This window comes from Podarcis pityusensis (assembly GCF_964106645.2).
Source record: "Podarcis pityusensis genome assembly, chromosome: 16".
NCBI classification, from domain to species: Eukaryota; Metazoa; Chordata; class Lepidosauria; order Squamata; family Lacertidae; genus Podarcis; species Podarcis pityusensis.
The window spans coordinates 31,222,375-31,245,884 of record NC_138041.1 but is presented as its reverse complement, the minus strand read 5'-3'; the positions used below and the strand labels follow the sequence as shown (position 1 = coordinate 31,245,884).

General features: G+C 43.8%; 1 protein-coding gene across 5 annotated transcripts; it reads right to left on the bottom strand.

The window, feature by feature from the left end:
• Positions 1-7,330: 7,330 nt before the first annotated feature.
• On the bottom strand, positions 7,331-23,181 carry RANBP1 (RAN binding protein 1). Of its 5 annotated transcripts, none has more exons than XM_080985275.1 (7): positions 22,910-23,181; positions 20,013-20,149; positions 19,042-19,199; positions 18,174-18,302; positions 16,748-16,810; positions 14,961-15,152; positions 7,331-9,480 (listed from the first exon to the last, which is right to left on the bottom strand). In XM_080985275.1, exons 1-7 carry the CDS (start codon positions 22,922-22,924, stop codon positions 9,362-9,364), a joined length of 813 nt encoding a protein of 270 aa, XP_080841401.1. In that variant the 5' UTR covers positions 22,925-23,181; the 3' UTR covers positions 7,331-9,361. The 5 variants fall into 5 exon arrangements, with proteins under 5 accessions (XP_080841401.1, XP_080841400.1, XP_080841402.1 ...); XM_080985274.1 differs by having other exon boundaries at positions 7,331-9,483; positions 22,910-23,180; XM_080985276.1 differs by having other exon boundaries at positions 7,331-9,483; positions 14,961-15,143; positions 22,910-23,180.
• Positions 23,182-23,510: the final 329 nt, after the last annotated feature.

The window sequence follows — 23,510 nt, the reverse complement described above, 5'->3', positions numbered from 1 at the left end:
AGAGTCCGAGAGGCAACAGCGAGTCGCCAGAGAAGAGAGGGAGAGGGAGAGGGGGTCGGGGGGAGAGAAAGAGAGAGACACACACGAGAGAGAGAGAAAGAGAGAGAGAGAGCGAGGTGAAGCCCTGGCAATGCGGAGACGAGGCAGGGGAGGGGGGAAAGGGGGTAGGGAGGAAGAAAAAAAAAAGAGGGAATGAGACAGAAAAGAGGGGGAGGGAGTGAGAGAAAAAGAGGGATTGGGAACAGCTGACCTCTCCAGCACAGGAAATCCCACCCACACAACAGGCCTGCCCACTCGGCTGATGTCAACGAGCCCCTTAAGGTAGAACTGCGGAGAGCGCAATTGGAGAGGGAGGACGCGCGCCCGCGAGCGCGCAGGGAAAGAGGCGTTAAAGGGGCCAGGAAAGCGCCGACGACGACGGCAGTCCCTCGCCTCCCTGCCCTCTAAGGAGCTGCATTTGGTCCCTAGCTACCTGGCGGGGCTTTAAGGCCTCTTCTCCCGCCACGGAGGTTCCCTCCCGCCAGCTTAAAAAATAAATGGAGAGATTTTCAGGCTTGCGAGAACAGAGCAGCGCGCTTCCAAGCTGGCGGCGTCTCCTGCGTGCGCGCAGCATCATCGCGCCTGGAGAGCCCGCCGCGAAAAATGGACCCCGCTAGGAAGGGCGTGCAAGAGATGCCCCCTTTAAAATGTGTTTATTTTTTTAGTGGAGGGGGTGATCTTCAAGTTTTGGAGGTCACCTTGTAATGCAGAAGTTGTTCAGATCGGGGCTTCGGCTGCGCCAGGGGTTTTTCCTTCCTAGGAATAATAACCTCCAGTTTGTTTATGGCGTTGAGGTTCCGCCCCAGAGCAGCCTAGTGTTGGGTCAAGCCAAAGGCCTATCATCGTGCTGTCACAGGTGCCCCTCCGATGCTTCCTGGAAGCTCACAAGCAAGACCTGAGGACAACAGTCTCTCCATCCTTGCAGTTCCCAACAACTGGTATATACTGCCTCCTACGGTGGAGGTAGAAGATAGCCTGTCTATGAGGCAGCTGCCTCAGGCGGCAGAATCCTCCAGGTGGCAGCTTCTGGGTATCAGTAAGATCTTGCAGGGCTCTTGCAAGATCTTGCTGGAAGCTGCCACTTCTCTGGTGCAACTGTGGCTGCCTCCGCCCCTGAAACGAGGAGAAGTGGCTGCAGTGGTAGCTTCCAGGTTCTGGTGAGATATTGCCTAATGCTGCCCTGCGAATCATGATGTGTGTTTGTGCTATGCAAAAATCACAATGTGGGGGAAACCCCTTGAAGTCAGAGACGCTTCTCACTTCCAGCAGCCTGTTAACTCTGCCGGCAAAAATCACGATGCGGGGAAAACCGTGAAGCCAGCCAGTGCCTTTACGTAGCTCCATCCTTATTTCAGATATCGTGATATATCAGTATATTGCAATGTTAAGCTGGTGATATGTCACAATGTTGAAAACAAGGTATCGCCCAGCCCTACGGATAACTTTGTCCTCCATGAATTTGCCTAATTTGGTCCCGGGCCCTAAGGAAGTTAGATTAGCTTCAACCAGAGCCAGGGCCTTTTCAACACTGGCTCTGGCCTGGTGGAACGCTCTGTCTCATGAGACCAGGGCCCTGCAGGATCTGATTTCTTTCCACAGGGCCTGTAAAACAGAGTTGTTCCGCCTGGCCTTTGGCTTGGAGCCAATTTGATTCCCTCCCCCTCTTTCTTTTTTCTTTTTCCTTTCTCCTCCTGTGATGAGGCTGCATTTTAATATTTTAATGTTTCAATATTTTAATGTTGTATTTTAATCTTGTTTTTAAGTTGTACTCATTCAACTTGTTTTAATTATTGCTTGTTAGCCAACCTGAGCCCGGCCTTGGCTGGGGAGGGCGGGGTATATAAAAAAAATATTATTATTATAAATCCTCTTTCAAGGCCATCCAAGTTGGTAACCATCATTGCCTGCTTGAAGAGCGGGTTCCGTAGTTTAACTATGTGCTGTCCCTTCGTTTTGTCTCTCCTCCATCTTCCAACATTCAGCTTCATTGCATGGCCTTAGGTTCTGTTATTGTGAGATTTGCAGAACTCGTTCAGCAAAAGTCACACTGCACATCGTCTTTTGCTTGGCGGTGAGCAGCTGCAGCAGCTTCCTGGTCATATGGCTTGATCAGTATATGTACCGATTTACTGACTGACTCCGTCATACTGAACTATATGGTGGTATATACAAAACAAACCTGCCTTTTTAGGTGGCTGCACACAGTGGTGGTTGGTAGATTCAGTGGTAAGTGGAACCGGAGCTAACTGAGCCAACTAACTCTAGCTTCCCCTCCACCCTGCTTTCTGATGAGTACTGGAGAGCAACACTGGAGGTAATTGACTGCCAGTTCCTCCCCCTAGGTTGGTTTTAAGTTAGAAGGCAGGCAAGGAGACATGTGCTACCAAAGGGGAGACTGTGGTTGGTGGGGCAGCTCCAGATTTGCCCTAAGGGATTAGCCTCCACTGGCTGTACACTCTTAGGATACTGCTTCCAGACTGAGCTTCTTATCTCCTGTATAACTGGAAAAAACAAACATATGACAGCACACACCAATGGTCGTGGATCTCTTCCCAGCTCCAGCCAAGGGTGTTGTTAGGGACTGACCCAGGAAATCTAAGCCCTGGGGCTTTGGAGCTGTGCCCTGGAACTTCTATCCCATTCTCCTACTTCTAAAAAAAAAACCTTTTTGGCTGGTACTATCCAAAGTAATGCTAAAGTAAGAGCCATTTAGTGATATACTTATCCTACCAGAGGTGGTTTTAGGATAGCCCAGAAGGGGGCACCACAACATTGTAGCAAGAAAGGCTGGGGGTGCCAAAATTTAGTGGTGTCCAGGGTGCCACTGAAATTTGAGCTAGTGAACAGAGTACAGTCCCCCTTCCTTTTTAATTTTTACTTTGCTTACAGGGCAGCTGAGCACACTGCAAATGTGATATCTGGTAGCAGATATGACTAACTTTGATCAATTAATTTAAATGGGTCTATGAGTCTAACCCATCATCTATCTAGCCTGTGCTTTTTTTATAGCTGCTATAAAGGCGGAGACACACCTTTGTGGAAGATGGATCCGATCCACCAGTTGAGTGGAGATTCTTTGGATGTGCATAGCACCTGCACTGTGGACCTGAAAGGCTGTAATGTTGTGATGCCTAACGTGTTTTTCATTCCAGGTCAAGAAGCCCAGCTGATGCAGTGTGGCTGTTCTGTTTATGGCAACAAACAGAGTGAGACCACCCAGAGGCACAAAAGCGACATTATAAATGGCTTGTTCTTACTATGTTGTGATGTTACCATAGGGGATGGTGGGAAGGTTGGAGAGACAAGTGATGTTATGTCTGATAACCAGTCTTTCCATGCAGGATGTGTGCATGGGTCTTCCAGATTGCTGATGTCTGACATGAAGATGGTCAGGTGTACCAGTGCTCAGGACAAAGCAAAAGGGGGAGGCAATATGGGGAACATGCAAAGGCACCCTATTAGTGGTGATGACAGAGACAAGGTGAACCCAGAAAAAGCCAAGATGCCAATGATTGGATCTGACATGTGGGTTCCAAAGTCACAGAGCGATACGCTCAGCAAACATAGTTTGCAAGGCCATTCCCTGGGTTCAGACAGAGTTTCTGATGGGAACTGTGACAAGATAAACCTGGAAAAAGCCAGGATGCCAATGGATGGGTTTGACATGTGGGTTGAGATGTCACGAGGCAGGGAGCATAGATTCTTCCTGGTGCAAGGCTTGTACGGAGTACTAAGACCTAATAAAGGTAAAGGTAAAGGGACCCCTGACTCTTAGGTCCAGTCGTGACCGACTCTGGGGTTGCGACGCTCATCTCACTTTCTTGGCCGAGGGAGCCAGTGTACAGCTTCTGGGTCATGTGGCCAGCAGGACTAAGCCGCTTCTGGCAAACCAGAGCAGCGCACGGAAACCGTTTACCTTCCCGCCGGAGTGGTCCCTATTTATCTACTTGCACTTTGACGTGCTTTTGAACTGCTAGGTTGGCAGGAGCAGGGACCGAGCAACGGGAGCTCACCCCGTCACGGGGATTCGAACCACCGACCTTCTGATTGGCAAGTCCTAGGCTCTGCGATTTAACCCACGGTGCCACCCGCGTCCCTAAGGCCTAATACCGAGATGATTTTACTCACTAGGGATGTTGAGTGCAATGCAGAATGCGAGGAAAATCAGGGTATTTTCCTAGGCTACCCCATTGCTGAAGACTTAGGTACTAAATCTGTTACTGTTATAAACAGCAGGTGCACTGAGGTGCGTTCCACTGATACAGTGGAGGAGATGCGTCAGGTGCGCAGATCAGGAGGAGCTACACAGGGTGAAATGCTCACCAGGTATGCTCAGGAATTTGCTAACACAGCTGTTGCAGATTTAGCTGTGGTTAGTGGCTCGACACAGGTCTTGGAACCCGGAGTCTTGAAAGGGGTACAGGGTTTGTCCTCAAAGGACGGGAAACCACGCCCAAAGGCTGTAAGGGTAGACACTGTTTCCTTGGAGAAGGAAGCTGCATCACGTCCAAAGGCTGTGTGTGCCAACAGTGATTCCTTAGAGAGGAACAGGGCTAGGGTTCGAGTCCCAACAAAGCCAGGTGTGAGACTTCCTGATAGTCAGAAGGGTTATGACGCCAAGACTAGTCAGAAGTGCAAGATGGTAAGGCCTAAGGCCAATCCACCTGCAGGTAGTTCCAAGGGTGGAACGAGTGATACAGGGGTATACTGTGTGTATGACATCTGTATGGTGGTTGCGGTTATAATGTTGACTGCAACACAGATCATGAATCAGGGGAGGATGTTAGAATTCCTGCTCTGTGATTGCAGTCATGGGATTGTTGTCTTATCACATGACAGTGTATGTTTTGACTCGATAGTTCTATGATTCTAGATGTTGGGGCCCCCATCAGTTCCCCATCACTTGCTACATTTTTAAAAAAAGACGAGAGGATGCCAGCGACTGACTCGGGGACTCTCTCTTGCAAAGCAAGTACTGTGAAGCAAGCTTATTGATCCTTTCCACTGCCAGATCACATTGATCCCTGAACACTTTTGCATGACCAAAGGAAGGAAAGGGAAGCTGTTGCCTTCCAGATTTTGTTGCTGAGTCGCAACTCCCAAGATCTCTGACCCCTGGTCACACTGGCTAAAGTGGATGAGAAGTACCAGCAGCACCCGGAAAGTCACAGGCTTCTCATCCCTTGACCCAAAGGGTATTTTTCAGCCCCCAAAAGCTGCAGAAAACTTTTCAAAAGGTATTACATTTATGAAAGGAAAGGGAAAATGTGCGGACTATTTGAAAAACTATTGTAAGTAACTTTAAACTTTACCACGATTAAAATAGAACGAGCAGTTAAGAGACAAAGGAATGGGGAATTTTAAAGGGAAGAAAAGGGAATAATTAGAATATGCAGTAGCAAGTATTAAACATAAGAAACCACGGGGGGGGGTTGACTCAATGGGTTGGTTTTATTGAATTTGTATTATTGTTGGAAAATTGAAAAATGACATTTTAAAATATTCCGTTTAATTATCCCAATCTTTAAGGATGAATGTGACCTTGTTTTCTAAAAGGCGAGGCAATTCACATCTGATAATTAAAGTTTCAAAGCAATTATCTCACCTGCACAAAATGAGTGTTGGGCAAGGTCCACTTTCTGCAGCATAAAAAGAGAGCATTTACAGCTTAATTACTGCTGCAGCCCTCAATGCTTATTTAATTATGAATCAGTGTTCTTGAAACATTTTATATTCATTTCCCTGGTGCCATTTAGGTTTTTTCTTCTTAAGTCAGTACTATTCAAAGCACTCAAGTCACGTAACAAGTCCTGGCCCAACTGCACTGGGCAATTAGTTTCCTGGCCAAATTCAATGTGATGGTTTTCACCTTTAAAACCTTATGTGTCTCAGGGCCCCAATATCTCACGGACCACCTCTCCTTAGTTGAACTGACCCAGACCCAAGGCCCTTCTGTGTGTTCCCTCCTTGGGGGGGGGGGCCCAGAGGGTGGCAACACGAGAACACTCATTTTCAGGGGTGGCTCCCCGCTTGTGGAAAGCTCTCCCCTGATGACATAGCTTTAGGTGCCAGGCAAATTTTTTATTTTGCAAATGCTTTAGCTACAGTGGTACCTTGGTTTAAGAACAGCTTAGTTTATGAACAACTTGGATTAAGAATGCTGCAAACCTGGAAGTAGGTGTTTTGCTTTGTGAACTTTGCCTTGGAAGCAGAACATGTTCCGCTTCCTGTTGAGTGTAAATTGAGTGCCCCGCTGCTATGGGAAAGCACACCTTGGTTTAAGAATGGACTTCTGGAACGGATCAAGTTCGTAAACCAAGGTACCACTGTATTCTGGACTCAAAAGCGGGGGAATGTTTTGATTTTTTTCTTTTATGTCAGTTTTAATGCATTTGTTTATATATGCTAAATTGCCGAGTAACCTTTTTAAAAATCTTTTTAAAAAATAGTAATATTCCCATGCAGACTTTTGTTCATGGAATTAGGCAGTTCTGCAGACATTTCCCAAGGCAGTGTAAATTAGTGTTAGGAGCCTTGCTATCAACATACGCTTCCCAGAAGTTCACATAGCACCTCTATAAAGATATCCTTTTACACAATAACACAATTCAACCTAGAAAGAGTTCATAGCTTAAAATGGCAGCAACCAGACTCCAATTCACCTCCCAATTTTAAAAAGAGAGAATTAAATTATAACACCTCACTTTAGTATATTTATTATGTATAGAGAAGTTGAAATATTGTTTATAAAGTTCTGCTGTATGGCTTCGGTTCATTTTTGAAACTTTCTCTTCCATAAAAGCATAACACGGGAGTATGAACAGACAATGTACCCGCCCCCCCAAAAAAATCCAGTCTTGGTTCAACATTTGAAACCTCCAGATTTTACACTGGAGGCTCACAAAACTCTTCCTTCTGCGTAGTAAGTTAACACAGTAACACACACAAGCACACCTTCCTTCCTCTCTGCTATAAAAAAACAAAAATGTGAAATACGTTTAACATCCAAAAGGCGCTCCAACCTCAACATGTTTTATGATCAGCAAATGTACCATATAAAAATCATGTCACCTGAATGTTTTAAACAGTTGTAAACAATCACAGGTACAAGTCAGAGGATGTGAAGAAGTATACAAATGTGTCATGAGACAACATATTTGAAGGAAGGCTTGGTTGCAGCAAAGAGGCACCCTTAGCATTGATAAGGTCACACGATATGGCTTGTTGCCATTTTCTGCTTCTGTAACATCAATGTATAGCTGATATAAGAACTATAAAAAAAAAGCAAGAATGATGATTACAGTTAAATTTATTTTGAAGTTAGTTTGGTGAGCAAAATTTCTCCCTTTGACAAGATAAATCAGAATCCACCTATGGTGACTTTTACAGATGGGAGGATCTGAAGAGCAATAGACAATGCCCTTTTAACCTTCAAATGCATTACTATCATATATACTGGCAAGAGTCCTTAATAAGGGATTTGTTGAGGTATTTCTGCAGGTCTTATTCCCACCCCCACATAGAAAAGTCCGAAGAAATTCTAGCAGTCTTGACAGACTCAGCCATAAGAATCAAACGTGACAAGGGCAAAATGCTATGCAGCTAACAGTATGCACAAAGAACGGGGGGGGGGGGTAATAATCATAGAATAGAAATCCAGAACAATTATTGGAAACAGAAAATCCAGGAAATGTTTATAATTCTAGGTAAAGACAAGAGGACACATTCTAAATCCATTATATTAAGTGAAAGATTCCGCCACCCAGTTTCACGTGAAAAGGCTTGTGTTTGAAGTGCTGTGCATACCATTACGAATAGGAAAAGCAACATTTCACATCTACACACATGCACACTCAATATACAGTTGATGTGTACATGGGAGGCTCAGACCTTTAAAGACTGCATCAGTTATTCTCACCTCTCAAGTACGTTAAACAATCTATGTGTTTTGAGGAGACCCACACAGTTAACAGAAGTGGGACAGTATAAATGTATAAAAAATGGACTTGGACTGAGACAAGCCCCAATCCAGACACACACACTTGTGCAACAAAGACCTGGATACAGGAATATCATTGGCATTGTCAGCAATCATTGCCTATTTTGCAGTAGAAGTGTAAACTTGTGTGCCAAATGCAGTCAGTCACAAACACCCTTGGCTGTTCCTACGTAGAGATCGAAAAGGACTTCCATGTGGAAATAAGCTTCCACATAATACTATCCTTGCAGCAAATCCTGCAAGATAACCAATTTTTATTATCAGTGGCAGAACAAGCGATAGAACATCTTAGTTTAGGTACATGGCACTGAAGTTTAACGTTAAATCTGCCCGAGGTTCTATCCCTATGAGTGATGCGGAGTCCTTAAATGTTGATGCTTTGCCCCAAGGATGCTAAGAAATATTCAACTTTCCCACAGCCTGAAGCTCCATTAAGTCAATTCCCCCACCTGCAAAAAGCACTAGGGTATGCTATCATTAAGACAGCAACAAAGAACAGGATAATCTTAATACTTGTGTTAAATGGATAGCTTAAACTGAAGATTTAAAGAGATCATAGTGAACTGGGCTTCGTGTCCCATCTATTCCGCAAACTGCTTGTGATTATAAAGTTTTCCAGACAGCACATTCTTGTTCTGCATGGAGAAATATTTGAAATATAGTAAGGTCTTAAGCTTCATTGTTGCCAACCAGCATCACTTTCAGCCATGGCAAATTCAGAACGCATGTTCTGCCATGCTCGGTCAACTACAAAGGACCATTAGAAACCATAAGTATGCTGAAATCCATTGGAGGATCATGACATTATATTCTAAGGGGTACGCCATTTTCCGTAACAAAGTTTCACAAAACACGTACGTTCACTCAAACCCCACTTACAAGGAAAATATAGAGTATCTTGTTTCATTCATTAACAGCTTTCAGTCACAGTATATGAGAAACATCTTTATTACCTGCACTTTTTCTACTGGTATAATTCAGTTATACTACATCTCATCTAAAGATATGCACTGAAAAATATAACCCAAGGTAATAATTGCAGCCACACATCTGAAGCATACAGAAAATTCAGTTCTGTCCTTTGACACCATTTTCAAACTTTTATTCACTCTCTTGGATGACTATAAATAAGTGTTTCCACTATGGAAAAGAAAGTTTAGCACAGTACATTTTCATGACTGGGGAATGGATTTTTTCTGAAGATCTCTTCAAAAAGGGCAAAAAGTTAGAAAAAAAAGTGAATGTTGTAATACAGTTCTTTATAAAGTCCCTTGTAAAAATTAAAAAATTAAGAAAAAAATAAAACACAAGGCCCAAGATGATTTATTGCTTTTCTTCAGTTTTCTCCTTGACTTCTTTCTCCGATTCTTTGATCTCCTCCTTTACAGAAAGTTCTTCTAGTTTCTCGGCAACTTTATCAGCACTATCATTTTTTTCTGTTCCTGCTAAAAAATGTTTAAAGATATTATTAGACAGTGCAGTAGGTAATATGGAAACATGTCAAAAAGATCTGAGAGAACAATATAGTATTTTGTATGGTGTAATAATGCAAGACAGTCAGTGTGGCAAATGCTGTGATTTGAACAACAGATAAGCCAGATTCAAAGCTCCACTTAATGGGACAGCCTTGGGAAAGCTGTTATATTTCTGCTCAGCTTACCCGAGAGGGATACTGTTGTAACATGCAATAACCCACCCTATGTGTACTGTCCCAAGTTCTTTGGAGGAAGCAGGGTAATTTGGTTAGGATAAAAGACACGCAACTACAGGCCCAGGAGGGAAGAAGGAAAAGGCATTGGTTGGTTCCTGACTTTCCAATTTCTCACAGGCAGGTCCTTTTGGCACTCAGATCATAAGCAGCGGAGTTTTTAAAAAAGATACAGTGGTACCTCTGGATGCGAACGGGATCCGTTCCGGAGCCCCGTTCACATCCTGAAGTGAACATAACACGTGACTGCGCGTCGCGTTTCGCCGCTTCCGCACATGGCGTCATTTTGAGCATCTGCGCATGCGGCGAAACGCAGAAGTAACGCGCTCCGTTACTTCCGGGTCGCTGCAGAGCGCAACCCGAAAATATTCATCCCGAAGCTACTTCAACCCAAGGTTACATTATTTGAAAAGTAGAAGCTCTCTATTGCAACATGTCTATGTTTTTATGCCTTCAGGATAATCTGCAGGAAAAAGTAATGCTTCATAGTTTGAAAAACCATTAACTCAAAGGGGGAGCGGAGAATCTCCCCTCCTTACCCGAAGATTTTGAATTGCTAACCATTAATACAATTTTAATTACAAAGCAACTAGCTATTCCACTGTAACAAAGTGCTGCAAGAAAGAAATAATTTTGCAATGTTGTGCTATATATATATATATATGAATTTGTATCCATGCAGAGCTATGACGCAGCTATATGAAAACCAGACACTTCAGTGAGAATAACACTTCACGTCCTAATGAGTACATAAAAAGTCAATTGAATACTAAGAGTCTCTCTTAAAAAATCCCAACGTCAAGATTTTAAAAACTGGTAACATTTCTATACCTCAAATTCATCAGCAATAATGAAGCACCTGGAATCATAGAATTGTGGATTGGAAAGGACAAAAAGGGTCATCTGTACCAAGATCAATTGAAACGGACTTCCACAAGTAGGGAAAGTGTTCACAACATCCTGGATTACTCTAGCAGGCCTAAAAAGCACCGTGACTGAATATTGCAGTCAGGCACAGAGTGAGCCTGCTATTAAGCATAAAAATGAATATTGCTTACCTGTTAATCATGGCCCTGAACACTTGATGTAAGAGCCCTGCACAATCAGGCCAAAGGTCTATCTAGTCTAGCATCCTGTTAGGCCAACCAGATACTTATGAGAGGCTCACAAGCAGGACACAAATGCAACAACACTCCTGTGTAACTCCACCATTATGACTAACAGCCATTGAGAGCATCCTCTATGACTGCCTGATCCTCTTCTAAAGGCATCCGAGATGGTGGTGATTATCACATATTGTGGTAATAAACTCCGTACCTATACAGTGGCACCTTGGTTTACGAATTTAATTCGTTCCAGAAGTCCGTTCTTCAACTAAGGCGTGCTTTCCCATAGCAGCGGGGGACTCAATTTACACTTAGCAGGAAGTGAAACATGTTCTGCTTCCAAGGCAAAGTTCACAAACCAAAACACCTACTTCTGGGTTTGCAGCATTCTTAATCCAAGTTGTTCATAAACTAAGCTCTTCTTAAACCAAGGTACCACAGTATGTGTTTTGTGAAGTACCGTATTTTTCACTCTATAACACGCACCCGACCATAACACGCACGTAGTTTTTAGAGGAGGAAAATCCGTAGGCATGCCACCCGTAGGCATTCCCTCCATAACACGCACAGACATTTCCCCTTACTTTTTAGGAGGAAAAAAGTGAGTGTTATGGTGCAAAAAACACGGTACTTCTTTTTGTCTATCCCGAATCTCCATCTGCGTTCTTAAGAGGAAGTCGCAAAAATTCAACTTATCCCTGATTGTGGATACTGAGCTACTTATTGGTTATCTGCCATCAGGCTGCAATCACTCATATCACAACTTCATTTCCTTATCAGCTGCTTGCAGGGCAGAGACATCCAACAAGATGACAGAGAGTAATCCCGTCAATTGTGGCTGAGAGTTCCCTGGTCATAAGAACACCATGTTTGATAGTGAACGTCCAGTTTGACTAGTGAGTGATGCGCAAGGAACTGAGATCAAGCACTGAAAACTCCTTCTTTAGAAGAGTATAGTAAGCCCCACTTGTATCAAACGGAGGAAACAGTAAGTACAGTTGTACCTTGGTTGTCAAACGTAATCCGTTCCGGAAGTCCATTCGACTTCTGAAAACATTTGCAAACCAAGGTGTGGCTTCAGATTGGCTGCACTCAACCGGAAGCTGCGTCAGACCTTTGGCTTCCAAAAACGTTTGAAAACCACAACACTTACTTCCAGGTTTACGGCATTCGGGAGCCAAAATGTACAAGTACCAAGGCTTTCAGGAACCATGGTATGACTGTAACTGAGAAGAGATTCCTTTGCTTCCCCTCTTACACGTCAGAAACAGAAACAAGGCACAAACACTGAGGGCCATTTGAAAAGCAGAAATCATGTACAGGCAAGCCAAGAGCATCAGAGCACGATGGAATTCCCCTAAGACAAAGGACGCTGTACAAGTCTTTCACTTCACATGTAACATGCCATGCCAAGGTTATCATACGAAAGACCTGTGATACCCTGGATGATCTCAGTGTGACGTGGATGGCTGATGGCTTTAGCACAACTCAAAAAATACCACTAGCTTGTCAGAAAAGCTTATAGGATGCTGGAAATGGGAACTGCTTCAAACATACAGGTCCCCATTGTCTCTTTCAGCTACTGTAGCTAGGGATGTAATTTGCTATGTCTCTGTTTTTAACGCGAAAAGCTATTATCCAGCCTAGGGGTGGTGAAACTACTGGTTGAGAAACTTATTTTTTTGAAATACTCTGAACGTAGAAGTCACTGTTTTTAAGAAACCTCAGGCTTTGAGCTGTGCTTAAATTTCAATAAATTTGTTATGTACTAGAATAATTACATGCCTGGCCAAGGGAAAAGGTGCTATCTAGAACACATTCCTTAATTATATAGAATTATAGAATGCATTAGTTGGTCATCCTTTTTCTGGCTTATATATTTAGGAAATGTTTTGTATTTTTCTACTTTTATGCAATCATATAATTTAGTTGGAAGGGATCCCAAGTGCCATCTGCGCCAATCCCCTGCGATGCAGGAATCTCAACAAGATCATACATAACAGAAGGCCATCAACCTCCAAGGAAGAAGAGTCCATCAACTCTCATTGGAGTCTGTTCCACTTTCAAATAGCTCTTATTGTCAGAATTTTCTTCTTTTGTTTAATTGGAATTTCCTCTTGTAACTTGAATCCATTGGTTCGGATCCTAGCCTCTGGAGCAGGAGAAAACAAGCTTGTTCCCTCTTCCATGTGACAGCCCTTTAGATATCTGAAGATGGCAATCATAACTCCTCTCAGTCTCCTCTTTTCAAAGCTAAACATACCCAATTCTCTCAACCATTTCTCATAAGACTTGGTTTCCAGACTCCTGGTCATCTTGGTTGCCCTCCTCTGCTTGTCAATAACCTTATTAAATTGTGGTGCCCAGAACTGGACTTGGTACTCCAGATGTGTTCTAACCAAGGCAAGACCAACAGAACAGGATGAATACTTCCTTTGATCAGGACACTATACTTGCCTTGGGAGATTTGAATTCATTTAAAGTAACTAGGTGTTCCTATGCCACCTCTTTTCCTATCGTGGGCTGCAGCTCCCTCCTTGCAACATTTATTATTCTGTTATCACCAGGCTGGGCACTGCTTTTCTTTTGGGTGAAGACAGAGGCAAAGTAGGTGTTCAGCAGTTCTGCCTTCTCTGTCACCCAATAAAATTTCTCAGTCTTTTCCATGCAGAGGACCCACTACTTGCTTGTTGTTGTTCTTCTTGCTTTGAAACATAGCCAAATAAACTTACTTTATTATTTTTAACCTCTCTTGCAAACCTGAGCTTTGCCCCACCTGACCTTCTCCCTGCAACTGTTGGCTACTCTCCTTTGTGATTTCCCCTTTCTTCCATTTCTTATGTATGTCCTTCTTAAATCTCAGCTCATCGGTAAGCACCTTATGCAGCTACATTAGTTTCTTTAGAAGTTTCCCACTTTTCTTGTTGGAATGGTCTGCCTCTCTATCTTCAATATTCCACTTTTTTTTAAAACTCTCATTCTTCTTGGACTCCCTTCTCTTTGAGTATTTCTTCTCTTTGAGTATTCCTTAAGCTTTTTGAGATCAGCCTTCTTAAAGTCCAGAGCACATGTCTGACTACACTCAGATTTCTCTTGCCTCTGTATCATTTGTCGATCACTTCCTGGTAAGTACCAGGGCCAAGAGACATGATCCTCTTGTTGCTTCTTCCACCTTCTTGCCGTTTCCTGCCCTTCAGCAGGTTTCTGGAGCAACACCTCCATCTCCTGTGCATAAGTGAAGCTGTTATCCTCAGTACCAGGTGTCTCCTTGTAGTCTGCAATGTCCCTCTTTCTCAGGGTTTAATTTAAAGCTTTCCTGATCAGGTTCATAAGACTCTTAGCAAAAGCGCTCTCGCCAACTGCCATGAGGTACAACCCATCTCTTGCCAGACATCCTTCCTCAAAGAAGCAGAGAACATGGTCCAAGAAGCTACACCTTTCCTGACATCACCTGTGCCACCAGTACTTTACTTCCAGCATTTTCCTCTTCCTGTGCCCCAATCTTCAACAGGAAAGAGTGATGAAAATACCACCTGTGCCCCAAGGCCCTTCAGCTTCCTGCCCAGAGTGTCAACGTCCCTTGCTATTATGCTGAAGACTACATCTAGCAGTATCATTTGTACCCATGAATCAGAAGGGGTTGTCATCGTCAGTGGGCTTTATAAAACTTGGCAACCTGTCTGTCACATAGTGAATTGTTGCGCCTGAAGACAGTTCACCACCCAACACATCCTGTTAAACCTGCACACTGCTGCCTCTGTCCCCCTCAGCAGGGAGTCACCTACCACCAACACACTTCTCTTCCACCTCTGGGGAGTGACAGGAATTGTTCTGCACACTGCACCTTCCATAATCACTTCTATGTATTCTGAGGTCTGCAACTACTGTACTTGCTCCTCTAGCCCAGAATTGGTGTCCAAGTTGAGGGCATGGAATTGATTTTGCAGCTCCAGTGTCAAAGCATGGTTCCTGACAGTACTGCTTCTGTGTGTCATGTTCCTCCAGGCATTCATTTCCTGCAATGGGCAATCTTCCTCCTTCCTAGGGGCACCCCACCTGTGTTGCTGTTCCAAGAGAGTCCACTCTGCTCTAATGAGAAATTCCTCACCTTGCCCAGTAGCTTGAAGTGTGGCTAGGCGGGTCTCAAGTTGCTCTATCTTCTCTTTCAGCAAGGGAATCCGCTTGCACCCCTTGCAGGTGTAGTTTTCCACATTCTCAGGCATGAAGACAGACATGGCACAGGTGTTGCAGGTCACTTTAGTAGCTCCCTCGCTGTCCATGTCTCTTGGTCCTATGTACACTATAGCAAGTTAATTTTCTTATATACAGGTGTTAACAGAAAATTCTTTAGCAGTCACTGGCTGTGTTACATGCAACAATAAGTGAATAACCTTGGCTTAATAAATCATACTGTGTACACGATGTGTGCTGGTGCACAGTTCTGCTCCCACTTCATTCCTCCCCTGACATGAACAGTTAAACAAACTAGAAAAGGAATAATTTAGAACTGTGTCCAAACCAGGCTTGTGGTTTGTTTCTCCTTATGAAAATCTTGTCAGTTCTCAGCGATTCATAAAGGTAAATGTAAAGGGACCCCTGATCATTAGGTCCAGTCGTGGCCGACTCTGAGGTTGCGGCACTCATCTTGCTTTATTGGCCGAGGGAGCCGGCATACAGCTTCCGGGTCATGTGACCAGCATGACTAAGCCGCTTCTGGCGAACCAGAGCAGCACACGGAAACGCCGTTTACCTTCCCGCTGGAGTGGTCTCTATTTATCTACTTGCACTTTGACGTGCTTTCGAACTGCTAGGTGGGCAGGAGCAGGATCCGAGCAACGGGCACTCACCCCGTCGCAGGGATTCGAACCGCCGACCTTCTGATCAGCAAGTCCTAGGCTCTGTGGTTTAACCCACAGTGCCACCCATGTCCCACAGAGATTTATACTGGCTGCTAATTGGTTTCTGGGTTCAATTCAAGCCTGAAAAACCTTAATGACTTGGGACCTGGGTATCTTAGGAACCACCTTCTTTCATGTGTCCCTTCTCACACACACCAATATCATCTAGAGCCTGGGGGACAAGACTGGTGTCTGCCAGTAGTAGGGCTTGATTTGTTTAACCATGCATGTGAAACAGATTAAGGTTGAACGCACTAGCACAGAGCTCATACAAGTACAATTTATTAAGTCCAGGCTCTTTGCTTGTTGTGAACACAGTCAATATGGCAAATGAGTTAGTCATCGCTGGATATGTAAACAATGTGTGCTGGACTTCTTATGCAAAGACCATGTATCATGCTTATATTTCCAATTGTTCTCCAAGATTACATACTGTTTCTTGCAACCGCCATAATTTTAGTACCTTACCTGAAAGCCAGATTGTCTATCCTCAAAACAGCATATAAGAGAGTGCTAACAATGCACAATTTGCTTCTCTCTTTAGCAATAAATTGATTTGAATAAAGTTAACTAAACTTTATTTTGTAGAATCAACTGCCTGCCTACTGTTTCATAAGGAGGATTTCTTAAGTGTCTGAAAGTCAGTTGCTCTGACATGCAAAAACGAGATAGCGTGTCACTTTCTGACATTGCTAAACTGTGGGGTATGATCAAGAAATTCTAAAATTAGGTAAACAGCAAGACGAGACAGTAACGCTGAAAGGTTCAGAGATGCATGTTGCTGAAGATTATGGAAAAAGGAAAGACCACCTCAGTGCAAGCCTCTTTAACTCTTACATTTCTGCTTAAGTAAATGAGGATCTAAAAGAGGGTCTAAAACTTGACATATAGTACATATATAAAATGCCAGTTATTCTGATAGTTCAGGGGCTTTTGCAGAATTGTTTGCAGTCTCCTGACTGAAGTATTCTTTCATCAGAAGAAAAAAAAATCTTACCTTTCTTTCCCTTGTCAACCTCATTTCTACATTCTTCAAATTTTGCCTTGAATTTCTGTGCATCTGTTTTAAGGAAATAAAGTATCATAAAATATGCTGCAATGGATCTGGACACAACTTAAAGTAAGTAACGTTTTTTTCTCTGGTACCTCAGATTGCATGAACACTCATCCTCTTTGTATCAAGACCAGAGCTTTCCAAACTTTTGATGTTGGCAAGACACTTTTTAGATATGTATCATTTTGGGACACAGTAATTCAGTTTTACTAGCAAACCAGAGGTTAAACTAACCCATTTCCTGCCCCAGGAGGAGCATGGAGAATGTTTGTGTGACACACCTACATACTGCAGCTGACACACTAACGTATCGAGACAGTTTGGAAAGCTCTGGTCTTGACAATACCAACTATCTAGTAAAGCCACATGTACATATGCAGTCTACAGAGTATCTGAGTTTCTAGAACTGTTTATACATTTCAGTGTAAAATGCACTCTTTGACGTTTTGCTGGACAAGTAGGTGCAGTGGAGATTTGTATCGTAAGACCTACTGATTAACTAGATCTTAGAGTTCATGTACTAGCATCACTGCCAGATTTTTCTTTAATAGAGTTAATATTAGCAAAAAGGATTTCTGATAAAGATAGCATATCAATACTTTCATAACTATCATACAATAGAAGTTGTCAGGTGGTTTACCATTACACTACAATATATTAGCAAAAATGACCACTTGAGGTCACTGTTGCTCAATGCTAGATAATGAAAAATGTCATTCATCAAAAAAGGCATTTTTATTCCATAGGCCGGAAAAGAAACAAAGGCCTGTGTCTGATTTGCTTCCCCCCATCCCCAACTTCAAGTCCGTAAAGCCAATTTCACACTATGCACAGAAAGTAAGGTTGTGCTCCATTTCCCTGGGTTTACTGAATGGCCTACATGCAACAGCTAACTATGTTCCTCACTGGCACACCACAAGAAGAAATCAACACAGAACCTGAAGGTTGCTATGGTAGTAAGTCAATACTTTTTATAGAAATAACAGCTAGGCCAGGACACATGAGAGCAGAACACAGTAACCTTTGCTTCCACTTGTTAAGAGGCAAGGATTTAAGGACCTCTAAAATCCTATCAATCCAAAAAGTAAATCCAGTATACTTAATTTGCTTGCCCACAATTTGCATGTGACCTATAAAAATTTTTTGAAATAGCCCAGACTGCCTACTTTATAGAAGTCATGAAACGTGCTCTTTAGGCCTGTCAACCCTGCTGAAGTATTAACAGAGTACTAGCACAGAGGGTAGCCTGTTTCATTACAGAAAAATGGGATGCAATGAAATACAAAACATTCAGTTTACACTCACTTCACATGTCTTCATACATACACAGCAATTTTAAGTGATCAAAGTTATGTTGCTTTTAACTTACTTTCTGCATTTAAAAACCGAATTGCCAGAAGTTCTGGCTTAGGACTCTCATCTGCGAAATCAGCATGTGTATTCCACACCCATGCCCTGTCACTTCCTGCATTGGGCTTCAGCTCCATTACAGGTGTAACTAGAAAGGAAAAGCCGGGGCAGGAAGAGAGAGAAAAAAGTAGCTGGGCACAGGAAGTACTAGAGCAAACAACAGAGCCTCCTTAACTGTCTGCCTGAAGATATCTACCTTATCGGCAACATAAAAGATTGTTAAAAATGCATTTAAGTTCTAGTCTAGCCTATTTATCAATGAATGCATGACTAGATTTTATTCACAATTAAGACTGCATTCTAGAATCTTGACGCTACCCTTTAGGACTAGTTTTCTGAAACCCTTACTACATAGTGTGGCATGTTTTTCATGGTATTATTGTTAAGACATGTGAAAGTTTCACTGCCATTTTTGAACTAAAGAAGGTTGGGCTATAAGTGACTGGGCCCTGCGTAGTTATCTTCATTTGCACAGCACGGTTCCCCTGCCTTGCTTAAAGCTAATTGCATGTCTTTGTGAAATATCTCATGTCTGCTTGTGGCATACTGGATTATATTTGGAGGTTGTATCTGAAGGACTTTTGCTAAGAGAAGGTAAACTACATAGCTTTTTGATCCTTTTAACCTCCAGTTAATCTCCAACATCGCACCAACTGATGACGCAGGCAGAAGCTCGCTGTGCAAGTGGCCTTGGGTATAACTCTTGCTTAGTAACCAGAACCAGAAGGACCTTCATCACCTTCTGTCCCTATTATTAATTTCCTTTCTTGCTATTACAGCAAAATAAGTAGTACTGTACAACAAGTGCAGTGTACCAAATCACATACTGTAATGATTTGCACAGATTTTTAGGGTTTTATCTCTCCTCATCAAGAGACGAATGGTCCCCTTCTCTTTGTGCTTCAGAAGCTTTACATCACCAGTGCCTCGTTCTTTCCATTCGGGAAGATCGTTTTCCGATGCAAAGCGGAAGAGTTTTGCTCGCCTTTTGGAGAGGGAGACACAAAATGAAAACAAGACATAGATTAGTTTATGCATGGAAATTTTTACCAGGTTTTTCACAGAACTGTAATCTCTTAACATGAATGCTCCATATGAATGTACATTTGATATGCTTCCCTCTCCTAGACCATTTGTTTCCCCAATACAAGTTGTTGTGGGGGACATACTAATCCTTGCTAAAGACAGTAGTACTAGGCTTCTAGTTTACTATAGGTACATTGGGAAGAAATAGCTGTTGGAACAAGATAGTCTCTCTTTTCATATGTGTATGTATTTTTATAGTATTGCTTTATTTTACACTTTCAAGTTCCTTTGGGGCATTCTGTTGTGGGATGTGATTCATAAATTCAATGAACTAACTGGCCTGAAAATTGACATTCCTTATATGATAGAAAACACTAGTTTCTGTCACAGAAAAGGAAACCAACTTTGCACTCCTCATTTCTAGGTAAGTGGAGGACTGTTCAGAAAAAAAAAAGAAAAAAGTTAGCCCTTCTATCTCACTGAGAATTGCTACAGAATAGAGCCTTAAGTTGTTGAATACAGACTACCACATGTTAAAAGTTTAGCCGTTCGAAGATTTACATTGCCATTTAGAAAAAGACAGTTGTACTGACTCAATCCCATATACCAAAGCTTGGACACTATTTTCTGACATTTTGGTGGCCTAATAAAGGCACTGCCCTAGACAACATGTATGCCTTGCCAATGTGCAAATGCTGCAACCCATCAGCATATTAATATGCCCCAACCCAAAGCTTGGAAGTTACTGATGCACCATTCTTATTATACTTACATCTTAAAGAGTTCTTCCTCATCTTCTTCAAGAGTTTTGATCTCTTGCTCAGGAAGAGAAACTATGGGCTCAAACTGAGGGTCATGGTTAGAATCATCTACGTTGTCAGGTGCCAAGTCATGCTCCTCATGTGTGTCCTGTGGAAAAAGTCACATGACGAACCTTAAAACAAAATTGCTAAGAGGCTTGTGATATTTAATTCAAAAAGACCCCCAATAATAAAAATGCAAGATCTTATGAACTTGCACATCTTAGCCATTTAATCCAATTTTTCTATTTTGGTCTGAAAGTGATAGTTGCATTCATTTTACTAATTAATGTAATTAATTAGTATGTAATTAATTAGCTGATGAGTGAGCTGGTGGAGGGGGCTCCACCCCTCCTCTAGTCTGCTTGTTAGAGGTGGCTTGCAGCCCACACTTTCATCCTCACCACAAAGAAATGGAGCTTTCCCCTCTTTGGAAGCCAGCAACTTTAAGGGCTGAGGACATGGCTCACTCAACCACATGCCTTTTGATATCAATGACAATGCGATGCTCATGGTTTTTCATTGGCTTTTTCCTACTCAAAGGACCAGTTGCAGAGTTGCACTGAGTGACTTGGCCTCCTGATAATTATGTTATGGGGTTTGCAGGGTGCCATCTTCTCTCCAATGCTGTTTACTTATATGAAGTTGCTTGAAACAGTAATTAGGAAATTGGAGCATATTGTCATCAATAAGCTGATGACAGTCACCTCTATTTCTCAGTAACATCTGAGTCAGGTGAGGCCATACAAGTCCAGTGGGCAGGTGGTTCCCAAGTCTGAGTACTGGGATGCTGGCCTACCCTGGATAGGGCTGCACGCTTCCAAAAGAGCAAGTGTGTAACAATGGGATGATTTGTCAGCTTTGAACTGAAGGACCTGGTGGGCACAATGACTAGGAGTACTTCCCACCCCCACCCAGTTTTGACTAGTGCACTAGCTATTATCATTTATGAACCAGGACAGCCTTGCTACTATGCCTCAACCACCTCAAGACTGGATTACTGCAATGTGCTCTTAAGTGGGGTCGTTCTTAGGGTTGGTCTGGAAGCTGCAGCTAGAGCAAAATGCAGTGGCTGGGATGCTGACTGAGACATCCTACCATGTATATACTATACCACTCTTAAAAGCAGGCATAGGCAAACTCGGCCCTCCAGATGTTTTGGGACTACAACTTCCATCATCCCTGACCACTGGTCCTGTCAGCTAGGGATGATGAGAGTTGTAGTCCCAAAACATCTGGAGGGCTGCGTTTGCCTATGCCTGCTTAAAAGTGTAGCAGTGGCTGCTAATATGCAATTAGAACAGGTTTAATGCTTTGATCTTTACCTACAAAGCCATAAAAAACCTGAGACTTACCTGAAGGAGCACCTTTCTGAAAATCAACCTGACTGGTCACTAAGATTCTTGGATGAGGCGGCCCTCCTAGTCATGTCACTGTCTACAGAGGCTCTTTAAACTGTGATTAGAAGGTCGGTCTTTTTCAACAGTAGCACCCTCTCTGTGAAACCAGCTCCCTCTGAATACACCTACATTTATACAGTTCTAGTGCTTGATGAAAAACCATTTATTTTCTGAAACTTTGGCTGGGCAGCAATGCCGATTTTTAACTTACCTGTTGTTGACCTAGCAGCTGCTGTTTAATCTGAATGGTGCCACCTTGTTCTTACATATAAAAAGGCAATATAGAACAACTAGGATCCTCCCAAGGACAGGGGATTGTGGTGTTAAGTTAACGTGTCTATTAGCAATGTGAGGCGTCAGAGAAGGTACAGCAGCCCCAAGGTTTTTACTTGATGATCAAAAGATGAGGGGTAGAAACCAAATCAAGGAAATACAAATATCACTATTTTAAACACAGTTTTCTCTTTGTAGAGTGTGCACAACAAAGTTACTAAATTAAAACTGGTATTGTGGGATTTAAAGCAGTTTTACTGTGCTTAGTAGCTATTTTATCTTTTGGGCCAATTGTCAGATTTTTACTTGTGCCCTCCCACTGTTTAGTTTTGCTTTCCTACCCATCCCATTTCTTCTATCATGCCAAATATATAAACGAGCAAATCCTCAGCCCCTTTTATATTGTGAAGGCCTGCGGCCTTAATGGATTCAACTGCCTCTTCCTCCAGCCAAGCGGGTGCACAGGACTGCATCCCTAGAAATACTTGGTAAGCATGGCAAGCAGCAGCAGCAGCAGTCACCTTCTGCACCCTGTTTGAAGCCTTATGACCCTGAGCGCGCTTTCAATGCGGGTGTTCTCAACGGTATTTTAAAAATGGAAATACTAACGAGAGGACATCGCTGTGACAAAACCGGGCTCTCTGAAGGAGAAGCGGGGATGGGCAGCGGAGCACGTGGGGCGGCCTCCTCCTCCTCCAGCAGGCGGGGAGGGGGGGGAGATCTCAGCACACCCACACACCCCGGGGCTGAAGACAGAGAAGGGCCCAGTACACCCCCCTCCCCCCAAAAAAAGAGGGGGGGAGGTTTATAGAAATTATTACAAACCCAAGGGAACGCCACGTCCCAGCAAACGCGAATCGCGCGCAGCACGTTGCTGCGGCGGCCCTGCCTGCGCGCCTTGGAGGAGGATAGGAGGCCCCAGGCCTTGTTAAGACCGGGGGAGGGGGGGGGCGGGGAGAGAGAAACGGCTGCCAGGCAGCGCTGAGGCAGCCCGTGGAAAGCGGGAGGAGAAATAAGGGGCGTCAACGGATTAATAAACCTGAGGTGGGGGAGGGGGGATGAGTCAAGAGGGCGGCCTAGTCTCAGGCTTTCTCTCTCTCCAACCCCCCCCCCCGCCCCCGGGACCTCCTTTGACTGCTCCTCGCTCTCGATTTCGAGGCTCGCCGGCGCTTTTCGTCAACCCTCTCGAGTCTCACCTTCGTCTCGGCCATGGCGGGGGCTGGCGTGGCGTCGTCTCTTTCCTAAGGCTCGAGTGAGGCGCGTCTCTCGTCAAATGTAAGCCGCTGCTTTTCTCTCTCCCGTTTCCCGCCGCGACCTTTCCCTGCCTGGCTTTTCGCCCCGTCCCGTCCGTTCGACCGACCGTCCGTGCGCCCGCCTCCCGGCCTACACTTTCTGCCTCGCACGCTCCTTCAGCGCCGCTGCTGCCGCTCCGCCTCCTCCGTCGCTCGCGCTCCCCGCCCCCTCCTTCCGCCCCCCCTTCTTTCCCCTCATTCCCGCAGCCCGCGCCGTTGCCGCAGGGGCTGATGGGAAAACGAGGCTCTTTAGTTCCCTCCCGAGGGCTCGTGGCGCCATTGCAATAAGAGAGAGGGAGCGGGTTGGTGTAGCGCGCCAGGCAGGCAAGGGAGGCGCGCGGGCAAATGAGATGACGGACTTTTTCATTGGTTTTCACAACATTATAAACAAACACATAAACAAACATAAATCATAGCCTTATTAAAACTCACACTTTTTAACATTGTTAAGTGACTTCCTCGCTTCCCCTTGGTTGAATTTCATTGCATGTCCTTTTAACGGTTT